This window comes from Candoia aspera, chromosome 3 (genome assembly GCF_035149785.1).
Source record: "Candoia aspera isolate rCanAsp1 chromosome 3, rCanAsp1.hap2, whole genome shotgun sequence".
Taxonomy (NCBI): domain Eukaryota; kingdom Metazoa; phylum Chordata; class Lepidosauria; order Squamata; family Boidae; genus Candoia; species Candoia aspera.
The window spans coordinates 24,367,256-24,390,226 of record NC_086155.1 but is presented as its reverse complement, the minus strand read 5'-3'; the positions used below and the strand labels follow the sequence as shown (position 1 = coordinate 24,390,226).

At 38.8% G+C, this 22,971-nt stretch overlaps 1 protein-coding gene across 2 annotated transcripts in view; it reads left to right on the top strand.

The window, feature by feature from the left end:
• The first annotated feature begins 2,988 nt into the window (after positions 1 to 2,988).
• The window catches only part of PLCG1 (phospholipase C gamma 1), an 88,894-nt gene continuing 68,911 nt past the window's right edge, over positions 2,989 to 22,971 (top strand). For both annotated transcript variants that reach the window (XM_063297165.1, XM_063297164.1), the window contains exon 1: positions 2,989 to 3,190. In XM_063297165.1, coding sequence (XP_063153235.1) covers positions 2,989 to 3,190 — 202 coding nt within the window. The remainder of the gene's footprint in view (positions 3,191 to 22,971) is intronic.

Sequence of the window (22,971 nt, the reverse complement as noted above, 5' to 3'; positions counted from 1 at the left end):
ATTTATATTTCCCTTTTAAATTGTAAAACCTCAGCCAGTTTCTTTTGCAGATCCAGTGAAACATCCTTTTCTAAGTCATTCTCTTGGCCTGTCAGTTACAAATCCACTTTTGATACTATCTCTATCGTGTCAGATAAAATTGGTTCTACACCTGTCATTTCTTCAATAACATCTTTTGGATGTACTCTATCCATAGAAGCAGACATCATTACTGACATTGTTGATATTATGGCTACTATTTTCTGATTCCATTCTTCAAAAGCCTCTTTCAGTATTTTTATCGTTATGACATTTGACATCATTTTACAGCCTTGTATATCTTTCCTCTACCTAAAATCTTTATTCCCCTCTAGTGTCCAGTTTTTGGAATTATATAATTGCTTATCGGTTATGTTTTGTAAAAACCACAACAGGATCTATTTTCTCACAAGAAGCTGTTTGTTCTTTATAATTAATTCCAAAATCTTATTGTAAAAGTTTCAATATTCTAATTTTATCTGGACCCTTACTCCATTAATAACTTTCTAAGATCAAAATCTTATTTAGCTTTTTGCTGTTTATTTCAGATTCTTTACATTCTTAAGCTTATGTTAAAGTTTTGTTCAGGATTGAAGGCAGACTCACTCCGTGTTTTCAAACTTGTCATTCCGAAGGTCTCTAATTGTTTAGAAACAGATAATGAACCATTTCCAAATTAGAAAGTGAGGTTTGCAAACTTAGTGTTCTTTAAAAGTCTCCGCTGTGGTTGGGAGCAAGATGGCCAACCCTGTTGTCTCCCAGCACTCAAATCCATGGAAAACTGCTGCCCTGTGGTCTCCTCCTGAGGAGCAGCTGTCTGGAGCACATGTAGGCAATGTCCTGTCCTCTTCTTATCTGGAGAGGTTCCAAGGGGCCAGTCTACTCACCGGTTCCTTGGTCTTTGCCGTGATCGTTGGCTCCGCTTTCACAGAGCCATCTTAAGTTCACCATACCTCCCCCAGGACTCCCCAGAACATTGCTAGGATTCCTGAGAACAATTATGGCCTGACCTTTTCAGAGGGCCTTTGGGGGAATCATCTGGGTTGGTCCCTCCAGGAGACAAATGCCCAGAGTGATTGCTGTCAGATATCTCAGTGCTATATATTTTGATATTCTTGGTGTATTTGATTACTGTTTTTTAATTTATATTCTGGACTTGCAGATGATGCAGCTCAATGTTATCTTCTACTGGAGCAGCACATGCACCTCAGCATGTACACATCTACATATGTGCATAGTCTTCCAGAACAGAGGACTAAGTCCTAGCACACCAACTACTGTCCTATCACACCAACAAGTTTGGTCTAGTGGTTAAGGCAATGGGCTAGAAACCAGGAGTCTGAGAGTTCTAGTCCAGCCTTAGGCATGACAGCCAGCTGCGTGACCTTGGGCCAGTCACTCTCTCTCAGCCCAACTCACCTCACAGGGTTGTTGTTGTGGGGAAAATAGGAGGAGGAAGGAGTATTAGGTATGTTTGCTGCCTTGAGTTATTTATAAAAATAAAGGTGGGATAGAAAATAAATAAACCAATGTGGCCAGTGAGAGGAACTGCAGGAGGTGTTGATCAAACTATGACTCACGTAAGCATACTGTGTGAACGCAGCCATAAAAATCTTAAATAACTACAGGCCTTGCACAGCAACCCAAATCAGCTGCTGCTGCCGCCACACTCTGCCCAACCGCAGAGCCGCCCGGTCTCTCAATGCCCAGAAAGGGGTGCAGCTGTGCTGTTCTTTTGTCTACCTTTGCATTTGGCAGGTGATCAGTAGAGCACCTCCATCCTCCCATTTTGGTCTCCCAAGCCTGGAAAAGAAGAAAAAGAGACGTAACGCAAGCCCCGCTCGGGGAGGGGCGAGACCCTTGATGGGGGGAGTGTCGTATCTTTTTAAGAAGCTAATCCCGCCTCCCACCCATCCCCCCGCGTTAATGTAGTTTAGGAGAGTAAAGGCGGGGGGGCTAGGTGGCGCGTGCTAGTATATTCCTCTATTTTTGTTGCGCGCGCGTGTGTGTATGTGTGAAAAAGCAACATTGAGGTCTTTTTCCGGCCTTCCGCCTGGGATCTTTTGTCTTCCTCTTACAGGGTCCGGGCACCTTTGGAGCCGGCCTTGTCGCTGCTCAGAATCAGCGGCGAGTAATGGTCGATCCACGCCGCGCTCTGCCACTCTGGCGAGGTGGAAAGCGCTAGCCCGCGAGCGAAGAGGGAGGGAGGAAATCTTGCTTTCGTTTCTCCCCGAGGCCGCGGCGAGCGGGGCACAAAAGAGCCTTCAGGAGCGTGCCATTGGCTCGGTGGCAGGGCTTCTCGCCTCCCTTTCTTCCTCCAGCCATTACTGGCCCACCTCTGGGGAGAGAGGGGTCAATCCGCCTGGCTGAGAGCAAGAGATCTGCCTTTAGAGAAGGGGGGGGGGGAAGCGGCCGGGGCCGGCAATAAAAGCGCCGCAAGGAAAGGAGCTTTGGGCTCCAGGCCTTCCTAAAGCCGGGGAACTCTCCTTCCTCCTCTCTTCCTTTTGCTTGAAGCTGTGTTCGGGATTGGAGGGAAAACAAAATAAAACGGGAAGGAAGGCAAGGACAGAAAATGGTGCATGACTGCAAACCAGGAGGAGGGCATTTTCAGCCGCTTTCTGGGACTGAAAAGTTGAGGGGGCCCAAAGAAGCACCAACCGGCCGGGACTAAGAGACCCCCCCCGCGCCGCCTTCTTTTTCTCCTCCCCGCCCCCGCTCTTCCCTCTCCTGGGAAGAAGGAGATTAACCTTAAAAAAGCGCTGGCGCTGAGCAGAGAAAGGAGTACGCCGGGAAGGATGTTGCTGCGGAGTTAAAACGACGAGAAAATTGTCCCCCCCGCTCCCCCCTTTTTTCCGCCACCAGTTTCTTTTTGCTTTGGCTCTGGTGCTAAAGAGACCATTCTCTTTTGTTTGTGAACTCCCTCTCCTTTTTTCGCCCAGCTGGAGGAGAGGAAAAGCCTGGGGAGTCACCATGGCGTCTCTTTTCACCAATGGACCCTGCATCCAAAGTGAAGCCGAAGTGGGTCACCTCTGCCGGAGCCTGGAAGTGGGCACGGTCATGACTCTCTTTTACTCCAAGAAATCCCAGAGACCCGAGAGGAAAACGTTCCAGGTGAAGTTGGAAACCAGGCAGATCATTTGGAGCAGGGGGTCGGACAAAATCGAAGGCGCAAGTAAGTGGCTTGGTTTAATCCTGGTAGTAACCGAGAAACGAGGGAGTAAAATTTGAGGTAATCCCTACATGCGGATTCCGTGAGTTTGGTCCAACCAGTCTCCAAAGAAGCATGTTTATGATTGTGCTGGAAGCTCGTTTGAATGAACTTGGCACTACGTTGAAGGTCTTCATGAGTTAGTAAACGCCTTCCCTTTAATGCAGTAAAGAGAAATGGTGCTGAAGATAGTCCCACATCTTTGGCCGCTCATGTCTGTGGTAGGAATTTGTGATGTAATACTGGTCTATAAAAAGGAAAGTGGGAATTGTCTAATTACCAGGTGTAGGCATCTTGCCAGTGGCTTGGCTATACTTTCTTTGTAGAGTTGTTGGCTTGGTTTAATCCTGGTAGTAACCAACGAGGGAGTAAAATTTAAAGTAATCCCTGCATGCGGACTGCATGAGTTTGGTCCAACCGATCTCCAAAGAAGTATGTTGATGATTGTGCCCAAGAGTAGTGTGGTCACTAGGGTCCTCGACTTAGATTTGGGTTAAGGTTTTTAAAAAAAATTCTTAGATGCAAAGGTTATGTGCTGATCTTGGACCAGGCAGTAACTCTCAGCCTGGCCTATCTCACAGGATTGTTGTGAGAAGTTGTGAATAAAACATTTAGTTTGTAGAATTTGCAGTTACAAGTTGCCAGTAACATTCATAGATTTAGCTTGCTCTAAAAGGGGATTAGTCCCGTTTGTGGAGGTGAGAACTATTCCTGCCTGCTATGTCCTGCTAGAATCTCTCTCTTATTTCCATTGATGCCATAATGGGCTGTAGCCTGCTTATCAGTTTCTGAGAAGTGCATGGTTGCCCTTTGTAGAAGAGAGAACTGTGTGGACTGTCAACCAGTTCTGCCAGTGGGGAACCTTTTGTACTGCTCTGTTATTAATAAACATTGTTTTGTGCTGTTTTGACTGGTCCTAGTAAAATTATTTCCCCACAATTGATTTTAGAGAACTGTTTGGTATTTTTTTTAAAAAGGGTTATCTTATCTGAAACCTTTCAGTTCCAAAACTTCCAATATACTCTTAACTCAAAATATTTTATGTATTTATTGTCAAATTTTTGTTCATGCACTTCTGCAATGGTTTAAATAGGGTTAATAATTTCAATCACTTGCGAGTCCTACATATTCTGGTTCTCCCTCTTGTCAAAACATCAAAGCCACAATAGGAAGAGAGATTTCTGATGTTTCTCTATATGCAGAGAACTGGATATATATGTAAATGCACACATACACATGTTCATATTTCAAAATGGGGAGAGCATGCCCAAATATTTTAGAAACAGACACAATATTTTTTTTACATTTATCCTAAAGGCCACAACTTATAATTTCTACAGGTAGGAAATTAGTTATCTGAAGACCTATGGTGTGCAAAAGTTGCTTTCAGGTTACTAGATGAACAGATGTGTTTTTGTTTTGCTTTTGAGTGTGCCATAACTGAATAAGCAAGGTATGCATTGGAACTTGTACACATATTTATCAATTTTGCATGTTGCCATAATCTCATAGTAGGTTTACCTGATTTTTATGGATGTATTTTGAAGGATGAATTTCTCCATCAGTTCTATTATCTGTATGTCTCTTGAATTATAGTGCTGCACTAACAAAATTTTTATTAGTATGAACAAAAAGGATGCAGTGTTCTATGTCACTCAAATCTTAATTGTTTATAAACTGCACTTTTTGAGAAAACACTGCTGCATCTGCCTTGGAAAGTAAAGACAAGCAGAGTTGGAATTATTTAATATAATTTGTCCTCCCTTTGTCCCTGCAGTGAGGTCATCCATACAAGAAACTCAGAAAGCTGGGATATTGGAATCCCGTGCCAAATAAAAACTGGGAATTGAGCAGCCTTTTCTCCCTTTTTGTTTTTTTAGAGCTAGAAACTCATTTACAAAGCAAACAGACTTGCAGTACCTTGTGGTAGGCAGTCTTAGGCCTTTGGAGGAAAGAGGTGATATAAATGTAATGAATGATTAAATAAATACCTTCAATTCTAATAGATACATTGTGGTATAGGTCTTTGTGGATTAAATTCTGCTTGCCAAATGTATGAATTATTTGGAGGGGGAAGAAATATAAATATTGGGATGAAAAGGTCATGAAATTTAAAACCACAATAGATCCAGATTACTCCAGGAGGTCCCAAATGGCCATTTCTACATTTCCTGGTTTTGGGATCTGCTACTTACATTTTTGTTAGTTTATTTGTTCCTGTGAGTATAATAAAATACATACATTCAGATATAATATGTCAGTTGACAGCATTTATTTATTGTTGGCCCTATTTGTTTTGCTTATACCAGACTAACAGTGATACCCTTTGGATTCTGTGAACTAAGAAATGCTGATCTCTTAAGCAGTCTATTAGCAACCAATTTATCAGCCTTGCAAGCAGATGTTTTCACAGCTGGATGGTGGATTGATTAACTGTAATCCTTTTCTAAGCCCCTGAGATAGGTTTTTAAAATTTCTAATTAATATATTTGTATGCATTAAGTTTGGAGAGAACAGGGGAACTTAAATTCTCTGAGAAAGAGATGTTCAGTTTGAGATGAATAACTTTAGAACCACCAGGATTCCATTGGGAATGGGGGGAGGGATTTTCCCTCTCTTCAGTCAGGTTTTATTCCTTCTCCTCTTAGCAGTAAACTAAGTAGATAAAATTGTGTGAGTTTTTGTGATTAATGACAAAATGTTGTTTAAAAACATACATAATTGAGTTTGTCACTGATGGGTGTTTTTCTAGAGATACCTTGAGCAGGCAGCTAATTAAATTCAGCCCCTTTGAAGTCCATAAAAAGATATGAGTTTCTTATTTTATGCGTAGTTGAAAAGGATTATAATGAATTAGTTGATGGATATCATAAGTAGAATTGCTAGCTCATAATATGGCCCTAGAGCATCTTTTATTTTGGAAATTATCTGTTCTTATTAACTCACACATCACTGTAAGTCATAATTTTTTTTTCTGAGTTAGTATAATGCATAAATCCTTGCAAAAAGAAAACCTGGTTTATAAATTGCAGTGAATGCTTTGCATATCATGCTAACCAAAATTAAACCACATTACAGCTTAATATGGTGTGGCTCAGAAACCTTGTATTACAGCCATGTAGGCAAATGCTGTCTCTCTAGCAGCATTTAGCTATCTGTGCCAGGACATTCATTTTTAAATTATTTGATTGTTTCTTTTGAAAGGGATTCCCCTTTGTCCAAGCTGAGGAACATCTAGAATGGTGTTTTTCAAACTTGGTAACTTTATGATGTGTGGACTTCAACTCCCAGAATTCCCCAGCCAGCATTTTGCCAAGTTTGAAAAACCCTGATCTAGAAAAATGGCTTGCGGGTTGGGAATTTTTTTTGGAATGAGGATGGAAGAAAAAACCTAGGAAACTGTAGTTTTGAAGCTAAGCTAGTTCCTCTGTGAATATGTAAATTGATTTCATTAGAAAGTGATGGAAATGATATGAAAATATAACTCTCCTTTTCCTGCTACCATGATGTAGGATTGTGATCTGTGATGGCTGCTGATTAACGATGTGCACATCAGTACTCAGTGGTATTATTATCTGTGAAACAGCAAGTAGGTTTACTAACTTTATCTGGGTGAAATGTTCAAGTTAGGGAGGTCATCCTGAGGTACAGTGAGATTTAGCACTGCTGCTTGGGTTTTATTCAGTGTGTGGGTATTGGTTTCTAGGTCTAAATGTGTGTGTGCTTTATAGCAGGGGTCCCCAACCCTTGGGCCACAGATTGGTACCAGTCCATGGCTTGTTAGGAACTAGGCCGCACAGCAGGAGGTGAGTGGTGGGTGAGCGAATTTACAGCCTAAGTATTTACAGCCATTCCCCATCGCTCGAATTACTGCCTGAACTCCACCTCCTGTCAGAGAAAGCAAGCCCATTGGCTGCTACCTCCAAACGGCTCGAAGAAAAAAGAGTAAAAGGTTGGGAAAAAGGAAGCGCTTGAATCATCCTGAAATGATCCCCCCCCCCATCCATGGAAAAATTGTCTTCCACGAAACCGGTCCCTGGTGCCAAAAAGGTTGGGAACCGCTGCTTTATAGTATTGTTTATAAAACAAGGTCTTATCCTCAATGTCTTTCCTGTGCTTTAAATCGAAAGGTTGCATTTCAAACACATGCCTTCTCTTTCCGCTATGGCCATTGGTACTGCTAGGTAATTTCGATCTTGAGTTGAATGGACTTACGGTATGGTGTGGAGACATGTATTATTTGCTTTATAGCTGCTTTTATTTTCCTAATATGAAACACACATATCCCCCAATAAAATTTGCCAATCTTGGAATTAGAGGAGAGCACCTGCAGTTTCACAGTCTACACTCAATTAAACTGTAGTATAACCATGATGACATAAATAAAATAGAGTTTGGTTCCCCTGGAAATAAGCATAATTCTGTTACAGAAAGAGTTAAAGTAGTATAACAAGAATAAATGGAATCCAAGTGTGGAAACTGAACTTATGATGTTATGGGGAACAGCATCTGATTTCACAGACTTGGTATGACCGTGTTGTCCCGGGCACTAATTCAGATTTATTGACTCTACCCCATCATTTATTATTCTTCAGAAGGGCATTTGCAGAGTCTCTCTAAAAAGTCTAGCCTCATCAGCATCACTGACTGTACGTGTAAATGTCTGAACCAGTATGTGATGCAGAAAAATCACCTAGAACACCTTGACTCTTGTAACCCCCCAAATGCAACAGATCAATATTTTCCACCTTTTTCTCCTGGAGGCTAGAGTTTGAGTTCTAGGTTGCTGCCTAGTTAAATCAGCTGCGATTAAATGATTATTTTTGTACTATGGATCTCAGAAGGAGCCTTTTTTGTGAGAAGAGATTCTAGTCCTCTATTTTCAGTCATTTTTTTTTTGCTAAGCTGACTGTATACGAACATAACATATGGCCTCTTTCCAAGACAGTTTAGGTAAGCATGGATTTCAGTATTTCTTTGTGGGAGATAGCTTTTGGGTAAAGGTTGGAAAACTTCTTCCCCTACCCTTAATGGCTATGTTGCTTCTGGGTAGAGTAATGGGTGCACACTTTTCTTCTGTGGTTCATACAACCACATCTATTCACTTACTTTTTGTCTCCCCCCCCCAACACAGACACACAGATGCACACACAATCTCTCTGCTACCATATGATCTCCCATGCAAGATTTGGTTTTTTCCATGTTGGTGTATAAAGAAAGCTAGATTTTAAGTTATTTCCTCTAAAACCTTTTAGGGAGGGGTTTGCTCAGTAGCAGCATAAAGAACAATGTTTTATTTTTGTAAAACGTTATGTTTCTCTGCAAAAGTCTGGTATCATCTGTTTTTGTCTTTTATTCGTTTTTGAAGGATAAATGAACATTCATGTTACCAGTGATCTTCCAGATCCATGAAAGCAATAGAAAGTTTACTGCAGGCCTCTATTTCTAGTTTAATTGAAACATTATAAGATTTACAGTGTGCTCAAAGGTCAATCAGACTGACCTTATAGATCATCCAAATGTAAGTTTAACATACATAGATGCTACAGCGTACCACGGTAAGAAAACAAGGGAAATAACAGTGCAGTTGCTTTGTGATCACATCCAGATGACTTTAGGAAAGTCAAGCCAAATTCTGCTTGGAGAACATTACTGAACTGTGCCTTATAAGCAACTTGCTCTGTCTTTCTCAGGGATTCCTTTGCTGTGTAAATAAAATATTCATCTAATATGAAAAAAAAACCTCTTACCAAATTTTGGTTAGTATATTATAGCACATTAAAAGGGAGGGGGGACCAACATCTATCTCAGATTTTACTTCCACAGTGAGTGCTGCCATTTCTCTCCACTATGTTTAGTTATATTTTGCTGGGCAATTTAGCAGTATTATTCCAGGAATCCAGGACCAGTGCAGTTGAATCTATTTGAGTGCCTTGCCAGATGCGCCCAGTATAGTTAAGGGAAGAAGCTAGCTGAGTGTTTGCATTGTTTTATTAAATACATTATCTAAAACATTTAAAGGTGTTGCTATGACCTTTTTGGCTGAAGGACAGCTCTACATTTATTATTCACATCCATTGTAAATGTATACATGCACAGTGATTGCTCTTAAGAGTGTATTTCGGAGATGATCTATATGAAAGACTTAGCCCAAGCACTTAACTGAGAAAAAAAATGTGCAAGAGCAGAGACCTAATAAATGGAGCTTCTCATCAATACATCAATCAAAGTTTTGGTGAAGATCTAGCCTCGGAGCCCACCGGTCTTGTAATGGTTATCTTGCTTGACTGCAAGATTCTTTGAAGTCCTTCCTCTGGCAAGCTGTTCATCACTATAGCAACTGATGAAAAGCATCAATGTTGCCGTAACAGGAACATTATTTGTCCACAGCTTTGAAACCTCAGACTCTGTACCTCTCTTGATAACACTAGGCTAACTTCTCATTGCATTCGTGTTTGATAGTTAGCCAGCTTTATTGTACCTGGAGTCTGGTGGGGCATCTTGTTGTGCCCCGTACAGAATCTTCTGGGCATCTTTCTTCAATAATTGGAAAAGCAAACTGTTTGAAGAATTGTCAGCTTCTGTTTGAAAGGTTCATATCAAATGATTTTTCTTTTTGTAGCTGAACTGAGATGGTCACCTGGGAATCTGTAGTTATGAAATCTGGATAACTTCCTTGTTTTCCTTTTCTGTGCTTGGGTTGGGAGTGAAAAGAATACAGATACCTTCTAACTTACAGTAAAGCATGGTTGTTGTTTTTGTTTTGAAAGTAGATTTAAGTCACAGAGAAGAGGAGGAAGGAGCAAAGCTGACAACTGTCTTGTTTCTGAACCAGTGTGTTGATTCTCTTTCTTCATTTCCTCTGTCTGCTAACAGTGAGATTTGAGATAGAGTTAGATCCATTTGGCTAATACATGTAATTGTCCAAGGACGGTAAATTAAATATTCAGTAGCTTACTACCACGTTATGTACATAACACTATGTTTTTGAATTTATGGAGTAGGTTTCCTGTATAACATCTTTCAAATATGTGCCATAATCAGAGGCCTTTAGCTGTTGCCTAGCAAGTCCAAAAATTATAGTTGTCTGCCTTTGAACCATATTTTCCTGAGTAGAAAGGAGATTTGGAGGGGAATACATTAGATTGGATCCCATTGCTCACTTGTTAAATCGGATACCACAATTCCTTGAAAGTGTTCCAAGCACTTGGCTCCTAATAACCAAATTTCTCAAGATGTCTTGACCAAGCACTTCATTTATGTAATAGATTTATCTTCCAACTTCCTCTGAAGAGCTCAAGGGAACACTTCTTCCTCCAATTCTTCCCCCAATAACAGCCTCATCAGATCAGGTAGCCTCCACTGAAAGATAGTATCTTGCCTCAAGTCACCTAATGAGCTTTAATGGCTGATGATGGACTTAAACCTGGCTCTTCTCAATCTTCAGTCAAGTACTTTAACCATTATACCAGCTAAATAATCACCAGACTTCCTCTGTACTGGCAAAGTGGTACAAGCTCTGCATAGTTATCAGGAAGATCTAACTTTACAGCATTAAAATTGGGAGGAAGCCTGGCTCTAATATGTTTTGGGGGGATATGAAATTTGCTCTTCTAATTGGTTGAACTACAACTAGGAGAGAGAGAATTTTTTTATGTTATATTATTAATATATTATAAATAGTATTTATATTATTCAACATGACTATAGTGATTTACTTAAAATTAACATAATCTGTTTTTATAGCACTTTGGCATCTTGAGGAAATCTATAAATAAATGTCATTTAGAAACGCCTAAAATGATATGTTAAGGTATCTGCTCTCATTAAAAGGCCTACAGGGACTAGTTACAGTCTGCATTTTTTCTTGAATTTTGAGTTACCATTAGATGCTTTATTTCAATCTCTACTCCCAATCATAACGACTTCCTTTTATAAGAACTAGAAGTGTAATTTGAAAGCACTTAAATTCTGCATCACATTACACAGTCAGAAGTGTTCATAACATTCAAGCAACTCTGTGATTAATGCACAAGATAAGAAATAGTATGTTTTATTAAGAAATCTGGGACAGATTTTAACAGTATGTTATAATTCCCACTTAGATTGCCTTTCTTTTAAAAACAGATAAGATTTCAGGACTTCTTCCAATCATTTGGCTCCATTACTCCTTCCCAACTGTATGTATTAATTTCATTTCCTGTCCCTCCCATATGTGAGTAATTGTATTCTAGGACACTCAACATTTTTAATGGACTGGTGCAGAAAATAAGAAACATCTAGTACAGAAATTGTGTTTAGCCTCTTGTGAGTTGATTAGAGTTCTACATATCTTTATAATTTACTTGCTTTTCCCAACCTATGGTTGATTTCCTTTGCAAATATATCCTTTAAGAATTTAGATTGTTTAGGTCAAATATAAGAAGTTGATGTGAAGAGGACAGAATTAGCAGAGATGGCAAAATTGACTTGTTTGATTAGAGAAAGGACGATAACTACATTTATTAGTGACTGGAAACCCCTTATGGACTTTTTGCTGAAAAAAGAAAAAAACGAACTTGTGATTTATGGGTTTGATGATTAGAAAGGGTAGACTATGGAAAGAAGGAAATTATGTTGTAACCTTAGAGAGGGTAAAATATAAATGTACTTGTAACTGCTGTTAAAAAGACCAGAAGCCGCTTCTTTATAACCTTTCCTTTTCTCTTTTCCTTTTATTTTTTTCTCTTTATTTCTTTCTTTGTACTTTTTTTACGTATACTTTTCTTTACTTTCCTTACTCTTTTCTTTTAAAATTTGTATGGGTTTTATTTTAAAAAATTCTTTAACAAAAATTATATATAAAAAAATAAGTTAATGAATATTTAAAGAGATGACTTTTAGCTCTTGTATTTCAGGGCAACATGTATAAAATAGAAATATTGTAAAGTAAATGTTATATGAGCTATTGCCTGACGTCAGCCTTAGTTTTGCAAATGATCTGCAGAATATTTTGGTTGTATGACATTAAGAGGCATGACTGGCCTCCTTCCACTATTATACAGCCTGACATAATGTTTCAGTGATTCCTTGAAAGATTGGCTCTGCAGGCTCCAGTAAAACAGTCAGATTCATGTTACTTATGAAATTGACATTGAAGCTATTCAATTCTTTAAAAAAAAAATATATATATTGACTATTCTTTCTAACAAATTCATTATTTTATTGTCATGCATCCCATAATATGTTTAATAGCTGATTTTATATCATGGTGTTTCTCTATTTTCATACAAAATTCCTTCTCCATCATTATTATTAATTATTTTATATTAAATATATTATTAAACGTATTTGTATTATTATTTTCCTTTAACAATAAACGTTACCATTTATGTGTTTTTAATAACCAATGTTATTCTTCCAAAAACTTGCATACTTGCATACTTATCAATATCAGACTGTATCAAAATGGATATTCCCTGCTTTTGTCTTCCCATCTTTATTAGTCACCCCAAGGCGCGATATGTAATTTGTTTGCTAATGGTCACTGTGACTGAAGGCTAACAAATCAATTGTTTCTCTCATTTTTCATAGTTTCATAAACTTTATCTGGTTCTTTTGTACTTTGATAATGATTTGGTCATTCTTGGCAAATCCTAATAGAATCCATTTTTAATATGTAAGTGACTATTAGTTTCATCTTCTGCCCTACTTATTAAAATAAACATTAAGAGAAACTCCTTTCCATGAACAAACTTGTAAGATTTTTTCAGAAAGCGAGGCACTATATTATTTTGTATTTTCAGCATCTGTAGGGCAGGTTGCAGGCCCTCTGAAATAGATTGAAGATTTCTGCCACAGATCATAGCTTTGAACAATAAACAATTTCCAATCATTTTGTACAAGACACTCTTTTAAGGAAGTTCTGTAGTTCTGACTGGAAACCCTGCATCTCTATGAAGTCTATTTTACCATTTTTGCAAATATTGATTCATATCCGCTGCCCTGCCATTGTTGGATCCATTTGCTGTGGTTCCTAAATATGAAGCTTAAGAAATAGGGAATTCTATGCTCCATCTAGGTAGAAGGAATTGAAAGAAGAGACCAGCAAGGAAGCTTTGTGTGGTAATAGGCCTCAGATGGCCATGAGATAGTCCCTGATTTTCTTTAAAAAGCTCTAGGCCAGACTGGCTCACTAATGAAACCATCATGTGGTCTCCAGTGTTGATGGCGGGAGTTAAGCAAACTCTCTTCCAGTGGGCCGCCTCCTCTGAAAGGTAGATGCCTGTAGCAGCTGGATTTAAAGCAACACTGGGCAGCTGGATCTGACTACTTTTTTTTTTTTTTTAGTATCTGTGTTCCAAGCCTACACTGACTCAAGGGCATTGTGGGAAATCACAGAAATGGTTAATTCAAGCCACCTTGGAGTACTGGACCAGAAACAAAAATTAAGAGTTAGGGATAACAATTGATACCCTTGTCAGAATATCAGAAGCCTTGCCAATCCCTAGTGATGTGAAGTGCTATTATCACAATAACTTTACAACCAATCCTTGCATTTACTACCTTCGCAGGTCTGTAAAACAAAGGAAAGCCGAAGTAAGATCATAAGCACAGTTGCAGTTTCACTTAGCAACTGCTCTGCTTAACGACTGAGTTGCTGGTCCCAACTATGGTCGCTAAACCTGTATTCTCTTTTCTCCAGTGAACTCTGCAGATATCTTTGCATACCCATTTTATCCTTTATACAAGTTGTATGAGGTACATTAAGAAATGCCCCCTGGCCCAAGTTGCATAAAGTCATGGCTGTGTATCATGGCCAAGTGGAAATTTGTCTGACATGAACCAGCTATGTATGGAACATCTTGGATCATACATAAATGACTGAAATTACTGATTTGTTCTCATTCCCAAGACCTAAAGAGATGCCGTGTAAGAATATTGAAATTTTATGAAATCTGGCAATCTTGCTAGATTTCAGCCACTTTTAATTGCTACATTTATACATTGGTTGCATGGGTACTTTTGGGGGGTATCACCGGTTTTGCCTTGCCAACTTTTCTCATGAGGGATAAATGCTGGGTAACAAAATGCATGTGCAGAAAAATAAGGTTGTGCCATTACTTCGTTGTAAGTTGCCCTGGGAAAACCTGACTTTGAAGGGCACCACACCATTTAAAAAAAGTAATATGAAAAGCAGAGGCAGGGCATAATTAGTCTGTTCAAAAATGTAAATAGTTCCAAGACAATGGACAATTTGCACATACAGCATCAAGGCTATTTCCACAAAATGACTTGAAGCAGTTCTAGTTATTCTTGAATATTGGTTCTTGCAGAACTTTCTCCAGCCATCATCATGTTGGAACTTGTTGGCTGTGAAATCTTGACCATAAGAAATGAAAACCCAAGAATGAATGGGACTGCTCGCTCCTAGAGTAAAAAATATTTTTCACTTAAGAATCTTAATTGCAAGGATTGAAAAGATAATGGAAGACATGTCTAGGTGTTTACATTATAGAAAGTGAATTATACAAGCCTTCAGATTATTTTGTACAACAGATAGTTGTTATAAAAGTTAATGAAAGGCAATTACTAATTTGGGTGACCAAATAATCTCATGCACAAAACAGTGCTGTAGGCAGCAGTCCATTATGACTGCTAGCTGAAGGCTTCAAGTTGTTCCAACAAACATGGAAATGGTGCAAGGAAGAAACAAATGTTCCTGATTATAGGCCCAGCTGAAATTAGTAGATGTTCAGTAATCTGCACTGAGAATATCTAACAGCCACCATATATTTATACAGGGAGGAATTAAGGCAAAGGTTACAATAGTGGATAGTATTAATAGTCCTATCCCTTTTTTCAGATGCTGCTCATGAAGATCCTGTAAGAATACTTTACCCTGTAATGGTACTTGCTTCAAGATATGTCAGTAATTCAGTTGATTCTCTTGGCTTTTCTAGTCTACTGAACATATGTCCTTCAGTTAATCCATGTGAAAAAGGATTAGCTCTAGAGACCAGATACAGCAGACCAGCTTTGAAAAATGACATGTTAACACTTTTCTTTTCTGTATCAAGTTTTTAAATATTTACCAGCATGGTAATAACCTTTTAATGCTGTACAGATATAAGTTCTCCCTCTACGGCAGAACTTAGATATCAGAATGCTAAGTGGGGAAGGAAGGTATAGTTGAAAGAAATAGGGAAGACAGTTCTCAGTGTGTTAATTTATTTTTTGATGGATAAATTAATGGTGCTTTTTTTTCTTTACAGTGAAGTTGCCATAATGTTCTCTATATGATAACATTGCCCTGGACTAGATAATAATAATTTAAACTTCATATGTTAAAGCTGATGCATCATATTAAAGTTTATTTTGTGTCTTTTTTTCGCCCAAAATTGCATAGATTCTGCCTATTTTCTTTAAGAAGTTAAATGTTATTGGCATGGTGCTTTTTCATAAAATACATTTATCTGTGTGTCTTCCTTTGCAGTAACCTTCCAGTTGTGTTGAACTACGAGTCTGTGTTGGTGATGGATGTTCTGGTACAAAATACCTGAAGAGCAGGATATTGTTGAAGGGTTTTACTGCTCAACAGCATTATCAAGTTATTTCTGAAAGGTCTTTTGTTTTAACTTTGCCTTCACAGTGAACAGGATTAGTGATTGTGTTGAAATGGGGTTGGTTCATTCAGGCATGATATCCTCTGTTGAACTGCTAGTGCAATTTGACTGTTTGAAGAATGTAACTTTCAAGATGCTGGATATATATTACATTATTTTTACCATGTTACATCTGCTCTGTGGAAATCTGCCTTAAAATATTACTGTATCAAAATCTTAGAGCTTTGGAAAAGCAGCATACCTTTATTTATAGATAGGAAAGTGATTTTTTTCCTCCAAACAAATATCAGGGATGCGTGTCCTTGATAAGAGCAGAATAAGCAGTTAAGAACAAAATAATTAGCATGTTTTGTTCTAAAGGTGAATGCCTTTGAAAGTTAGCCTGAAGCTTAGCTACTGCTTTGGAGGGTCTTTTGTCTGGTGAACTTTTAACCCTTTATGATACCAAAGAAGGGGCTTTCTTTTCTTTTCTTCCCCATCCAATTACTTCCTTCATCTTACCTGAATCTAGTTTTGTTCCCCCTTTTTTCTTCTCTTCCTCATGCAAGCTACCTCTTCTTACCTTATTTCTACCCTGTTTTTTCCTTTTCTGTTATTTCTACTAGAAGGAGGGATGAGTCTGTGTATGCATCTCTAGATTAAGTCAGTTAATATACTTTTTTGTCCTAGCACTGATATTTCTTTTTGGAATATGGCATCTAGTAGTTGCACTTGCATGTGTACAACACATATATAAGGATCTCATGCACACACATACATGCACATTTGTTAATGGTGGTGGTGATGGTAGAAATTTGTTGGATTGGTTTCAGCTAGAGTTGACAACCCAGTGTTGACAAGGCAGAGATGCTGAACATTGCACAGAATTTTTTTGTCTGTGTTTGTATTTCTTTTCTGCCTGCTGTTCCTTTTTGGGGCAATCATTTTAAATGCCTGGGTCATCTTCCTTTGGGGCAAATATGGTAATAGATATTAGAGAGTTGTTTACCTACATAATATTTTCGTATTATATAAAGGGTGCAGGTCTCTCTTTAAGGGGTATTGTTCTCCATTCCCTAGGAAAAGAACTCAACCTAAGTTGAAAAATAGTTGATAACATAGGAACCCTGATCTTTCAAATCTGATTTTGCCAGAGGACAGTGCTGTTTAGCAGTCTTGCCACCCCATCATATTTGTGTTTACTTAGAAGTTCACCTTGAGCCTCATGGGGCGCAGAGTGGTAGGCGGCAGTATTGCAACCGAAACTCTCCCCACAACCTGAGTTCGATCCCAGTGGTAGCTGGATTCTCGGGTAGCCGGCTCAGGTCGACTCAGCCTTCCATCCTTCCGAGGTCGGTGAAATGAGTACCCAGCTTGCTGGGGAAGGTGACGACTGGGGAAGGCAGTGGCAAACTACCTCAATATAGTCTGCCAAGAAAACATCGCAAAAGCAGCTTCCCTCCAAAGGATCAGACATGACTCGGTGCTTGCACAGAGGACCTTTCACTTTCACCTCAGAAATTCACCTCACTAATTTGCAGGAGACTTCCTCCCAAATAAAATTTGCACTGAATTGTACTCTTGGTACCTGATGTCCTAAGATTTCTTCAAGGGCAGGGTTTCTCAACTGGTCCGTGGAATCCTAGGGCTCCGTGAGAGATCACTAGGGGTTCCCTGGAAGATCACAATTATTTCAAATATTATTTCAAATTTGGGCAACTTCACATTAAAGAGGTTAGTTTCATTCTTTATTTTTAGTTTAAGAACACTGTTAATGCATATATACAGGCCCACACATGAAATAAATATAATAATTTTGTAACTTCTAGCCTATATTTGAGCCTGAATGTGCAGGGGTTCTCCAAGGCCTGAAAAATATTTCAAGGCACCAGGGTCAAAAGCTTGAGAAAGGCTGTTCTAGGGGTTTGGGTTGTTAAAACCAGAAACTGTTAGGCAAAGAAATCCCACATTTCTGGCAAATGCTAATTGAAAGGTTGGGTGCTAGCAGAGAGAAGTTCCACTATGGAAGCTGCCCTGAAGGCTGAAATTCAGCACTTCATGATTGGCCCATGAACACAAAGGATTTTTAAAGGAATATCTGCACACTCCTTTTGTTTGCTGCTGCACTGAAGTTCTTTTTTAATCTTTAATCTTTAAATCAGTCCTGCCATAATCCCACATGGAAGCATCTTTGCTTAGAGGTTCTTGATGTCCTGATGGGTGGCTTCTGGTGCTTAGAAATACTTTTTCTCCATGCCCCCTTTGTCACTGATTGTCACTTTGGGCCGGCATCTATCAATCTACTTCCATTTCCCTGGTGTGTAGTTTGAAAGTACTTTCCATATCTTGGCAAGACCTTGTCTTCAATTCCACCCCCTTTGGAGATAATCTATCATGCTAGTATGGCATCACAGCACTTTTCTGCTCCTACCCCACGAGTCATTGTGTTTACAGCAGACAAACAAATTGATTATGAGGTTGTGAGGAGAGACAGAATAAAGCATAGAAGAATATTAGCTTTTATTTTCTTTCTTTGGAGGGGCTCTAGCTGAGTCATCTCTTCACTTACTTCTCAAATAGTGACCTGTGGGGGAAAGGCAAAGGGCTACATTGATTGGTCACTACATTTGAGAGCTACATTTTGGATGAGTCACAATCTGAGGTCTGCTGGCATCCACCCCCTGATTGTACCAAGATTCTGTTTGGGAAGTTAATAATTGCACAGATTATCAACCCTGAAGTATTAGCTTTATAAGCCATTAGCTGGAATAAGTTGCGCCTTTTAGTATTTGACTGGAAAGGGTAAAAGACATTTATGGGAGGAAAAACTTGAACTACAATGAAAGAAAAAGAGAAAATGCCTCCCCTTGCACCTCTTGCCCTGTCTTAACACATTGTTAAAGTTTAGGAAGTGACAAGTCCCTCAATTTAGGAATATTATTTATTGCTCAGTAAGACAATATGCAAGTCATGTGTGCTCTGACAAATCATCATGTGGTTTACCTACTGTATTACTCTATGCCTTAGATTTTTGTCAGTATTTTGTATTAAATATGGAACTGATATGGACAGTAAAAAAGCAGAAGAGGGATGGGCTGCCAGTGGTGGACTGATGGAAGCTACTGAAATGACTTTTCCCTTGTTTATATGGTGGGAGTGGGTCCAGATGGTGACTGAAAAACCAAACCCTTTTTTGCTTTTGGCTCTGTATATACGTCTGTGTCTGAGTGGCTGTGTATTTAGGGAACATGTGCCAAAGATCAAAAGAGTGCCAAGCTTTGATTTTTTTTTTACATTAGACCTGGGTTTTTATTTATTGCAGCTTCTTTGGCCATTGATAAGGGTTTAAAGCACTTGTTGCCTTTTTGCCAGTTTCAGATATGCACATGGTGCTATCACCAATCTTGTGGGGTTTAGTAATCGTGCTGTTTAAACCCCACAACCTCTTCTTTCTTCTTTCAGAAATGAAATAGGGAGGTAGTAGAATTTGTTTCTGGAAACATTGATGCAGCAATATCATGTTCATCAGTGACTGAAAATGTTTACCTTTTTAAGGTGTACTTTCTATTGGGACAGGGGGCTACAAGAAAATCCTGTGCTCAGCTGAAATGTTTGAATGTTGGTTTGTATTCCTTATATTCTTGTTTGCTTGGGTGATGTCTCATCAGCCATTGGTTTGGAACATAGCCTGCTTAGCTGCTGGAGTGCCCTCCATACAACCTACCTTGTATGGTTTCCCTGTCTTGTCTCATTGATTACTAACATTTATTAATTGTTTTTAAAACACATTTCCTTAGTTTTTAGCCAGTCTTGTTTACTCAGCCAGAAAAGGCATCAAAATGCCATCTGTCTTTGTCTAGCATTAGAAATTAAGAGAGTAAAATGTGGCAGAGTATTTTAGGTGTCACTGTAAAGAAGGCTGTTCTTTAGTTTTAATTCTCTTTCCCCTGGCTTCTTTCAAACAAAAGTTCTCAAAAGATCTGTAGAGGTAGCAAGGAAGCAATCTTAGAATCATACTGTATGTACTGTTTTTATTATTATATTTTATCAGGATTGATAAAATATAAAACTCAAGGCGGTAAACATACCTACTACTCCCGCCTCCTCTTTTCCCCACAACAACAACCTTGTGAGTTGGATTGGCTGAGAGAGAGTGACTGGCCCAAAGTCACCCAGCCGGCTTTCATGGCTCAGGCGGGACTAGAACTCACAAGCTCCTGGTTTCTAGGCTAGCATCTTCACCACTACACCAAACTGGCTCTCAAGATTTTTTAAGCAACATAATACAAATTGTTATAAATAATTTAAAAACCAAGCCAAAACAAAATAGTACAGTTCTTCTTAGACCATACAGATACAGCATTTTAATATGTATGCATTGGCTTTGTGATTGATAGCAATCCTGATCCTTCTTGTCAGAGCATTATGTCAGATTTAAATCTTTTGTTATGTCTACACTTATACTTTTCATCTCAGTTTTGTAGACTGCTGGAACATATTTAAAAAAAAAACCTAGAGAGGCATAGCTGAAGCATTTTAAACCTAAATGTCAGCCTCTAAGTGTGTTGGAGAGTGGCATTTTAAAAGAAAGGATATGTAGTTTGCATTCGGTGTAAACAGGAATATTATCGTGCAACAATTTAACTTTCTTCTGAAATTTCCAAACAAAGAGGGAGACCAAAGGGGGGGAAATCAGAACAGTAAAATATGTCTTTGCTTTTATTTTATTTTTGCTTGGTTTTTCTGAATCTAAGCTTTCACACTTTACATGAGCTAATTCCTCATATGATTTCCATAAGACTATTCCATGTGTAACTGTGTGCCAGATTGTGTTTTATCACCTTTCTTTCTCTCTGTAACATATGATACTTTCCATTTTCTTTCATCATTTCCTGTGTATTGATTTCATAGACTATCTAAGTGGAAATCATAAGAACTTCATAAGAGCCCTCCTGGAACAGACCGAGCATCCATTTAGTCCACCATCCTGCTTCCTACTGTGATGAACAAGATGCTCTTGGGAACCCTACAAACAGAATGTTAAAGGAATAGAGGTCTTCTGCCATTGTGTTCAGCAAGGACATTCTCATGTCATACAGCTTAGGATGTCCCGGCTCCTTATATCATTACTAGCAGCCTGTAATAGACTGTTCCTTCCTGAGTTCCCCGCTTTTAAAATATGCAAAGTAGTAGCTATTAGTAAATGCTGTGATTGTATATTCCATATGTCAATTTTGTGCTTTATGAAAAAGTACTTTCCTTTGATTCTCTTGAGTCTCTTGGGAGTCATTTCAGTTGGGTAAGCCCTGAAATCCAGTGTTTTGAGAGAAAGGGAAACATTGTTCCATGCCATTCTTCATTTTGTGAACTCACCTGCTTTCTGATCAGATGTTTACGTTCTCTTTCTTTAGTGTCTCTGTGCATGTGTATGCAAAAAAAAAAAAACCTTTAAAAACTTTTCTCACTGAGGCACTCCAAACCCTTTCATGATTTTGGTTACCCTTTCTGTATCTTTCCCAGTAGTTTTTTTATGATTGGAGGAGCAGAAATTACACAGTATTCCAAATATAGCTGTATTCTGTAGATTTATTCAAAAGCATTCTGATAGTGGTAGGGATTTTTAATTTACCCATTCTTCATTTTACAAAAGATTTCTAGAATGGCATCAGTAATGAGACATTCTTTGCATTCAGGCTAAAAGATAGCTGAAAAAAGAAAAGGCATTGGGAGGACACAAGGGGGAATAATTACCAAAAATAGTTACCAAATTCAGCAGATTACTCAGCAAGTCATGTGACTGGATTTCAGCACAATGGCAGCTTCCTCTGTTGATTTCAACAATAATGATAGCAAGAGGAGTCTCCAGAAGCTCTTAAAATTGGGTTTCCAAATTTCAAGGGCAAGCTTCCCCAAAAGGGAGGCATGATTTCACATCTTTGTATTTCCAAGTGTGTAAGCCTTAGTCTAGGCTTAACATGCTCTCCCAAAACCAGCATGTCTCAGAAATCCTATGCTTACATACTTCAGTAATATCACAAATTAATGCCCTTGCCTACCTTATCTCCAATTCATATTAAATATCACCCTAGATGCCCATCCCCAATCTAGGCAGTTGTGGACTAGAACATCACTGCTGCTGCTTTATTATCCAGTTAGATCCTAACGTTTCTCCTATATCAAAAACTATTTTGATCATTTTATTTTATAGGTTTGGTGGCCTGCCCCAATTCACAGTTTCTGGGCAATATGATGATGCTATCCGCTCAATCGTGTCTGATTCTTGGCGATTCTGTGGACCAGTTCTCCATTTTTTCCGATCTTGTATAGCTTATTTTAGTAGTTCAATGTTCTGGCTGGTGTCGACTTTGATTGTGTCTAGCCACCGTGTCTTTTGGCTGCCTTGTTTCCTTTTACCACGGACCATTCCAAGCATAACTGCCTTTTCCAGCAAGTTTGATCATATGACGTGGCCGAAATAAGCAAGGCAGAGTTTCTGGGCGTTGTATGACAAAGAAAATACCCCGTACAATTAATAAGCTCCCCTTCCTCTCTTCCTTCCCCTGTGTCACAATAAACATTTTGACTGAAGCCTGGAGAAATCGAGTTGTTTGATGGCTTTATGGAATGCCAAGAGGAAGGGAATTTCATGACCCTCTGACAGCAAGGACATTTAAAGCAGTCACAACAGAAAAGGGCTGATGCCTCGAACATGTCCGTCTTGACCTCAGATGGAATGGGATCTCTCAGAAGACCTTTTTTCAGTGTTCTGATTGGATGGCATTGGGCCAAGGCATTATATGAGCCTTTCTTTAGAGGACAATTAGGCAGATGTATGAGTGGCCTTGGATGTGATGTGTTTTTAAGATTTTTGTTTGGTATTCTGTTTCTCATTTTAATTTGAAGTTAGCCACCCAGAGTTGCTTTTGTGACTTGGGTGACTATATAAATTGAACAAGTCAATGAATCAGAAAGCCTTGGGAAGACAATATCTAATGTAATCTGGTTCTGTGTCATAAAGGGTTTTGTAAATGATAACCAGCATTTTTGAATTGGGCCTGGAAGGATACTGGTAACTGATCATATAGGGAGTAAAATGCCATATACTGTTAAGTTTTTCCTAACTATTTCCAATTCATTGCAATTTAATATTTTCTTACATTT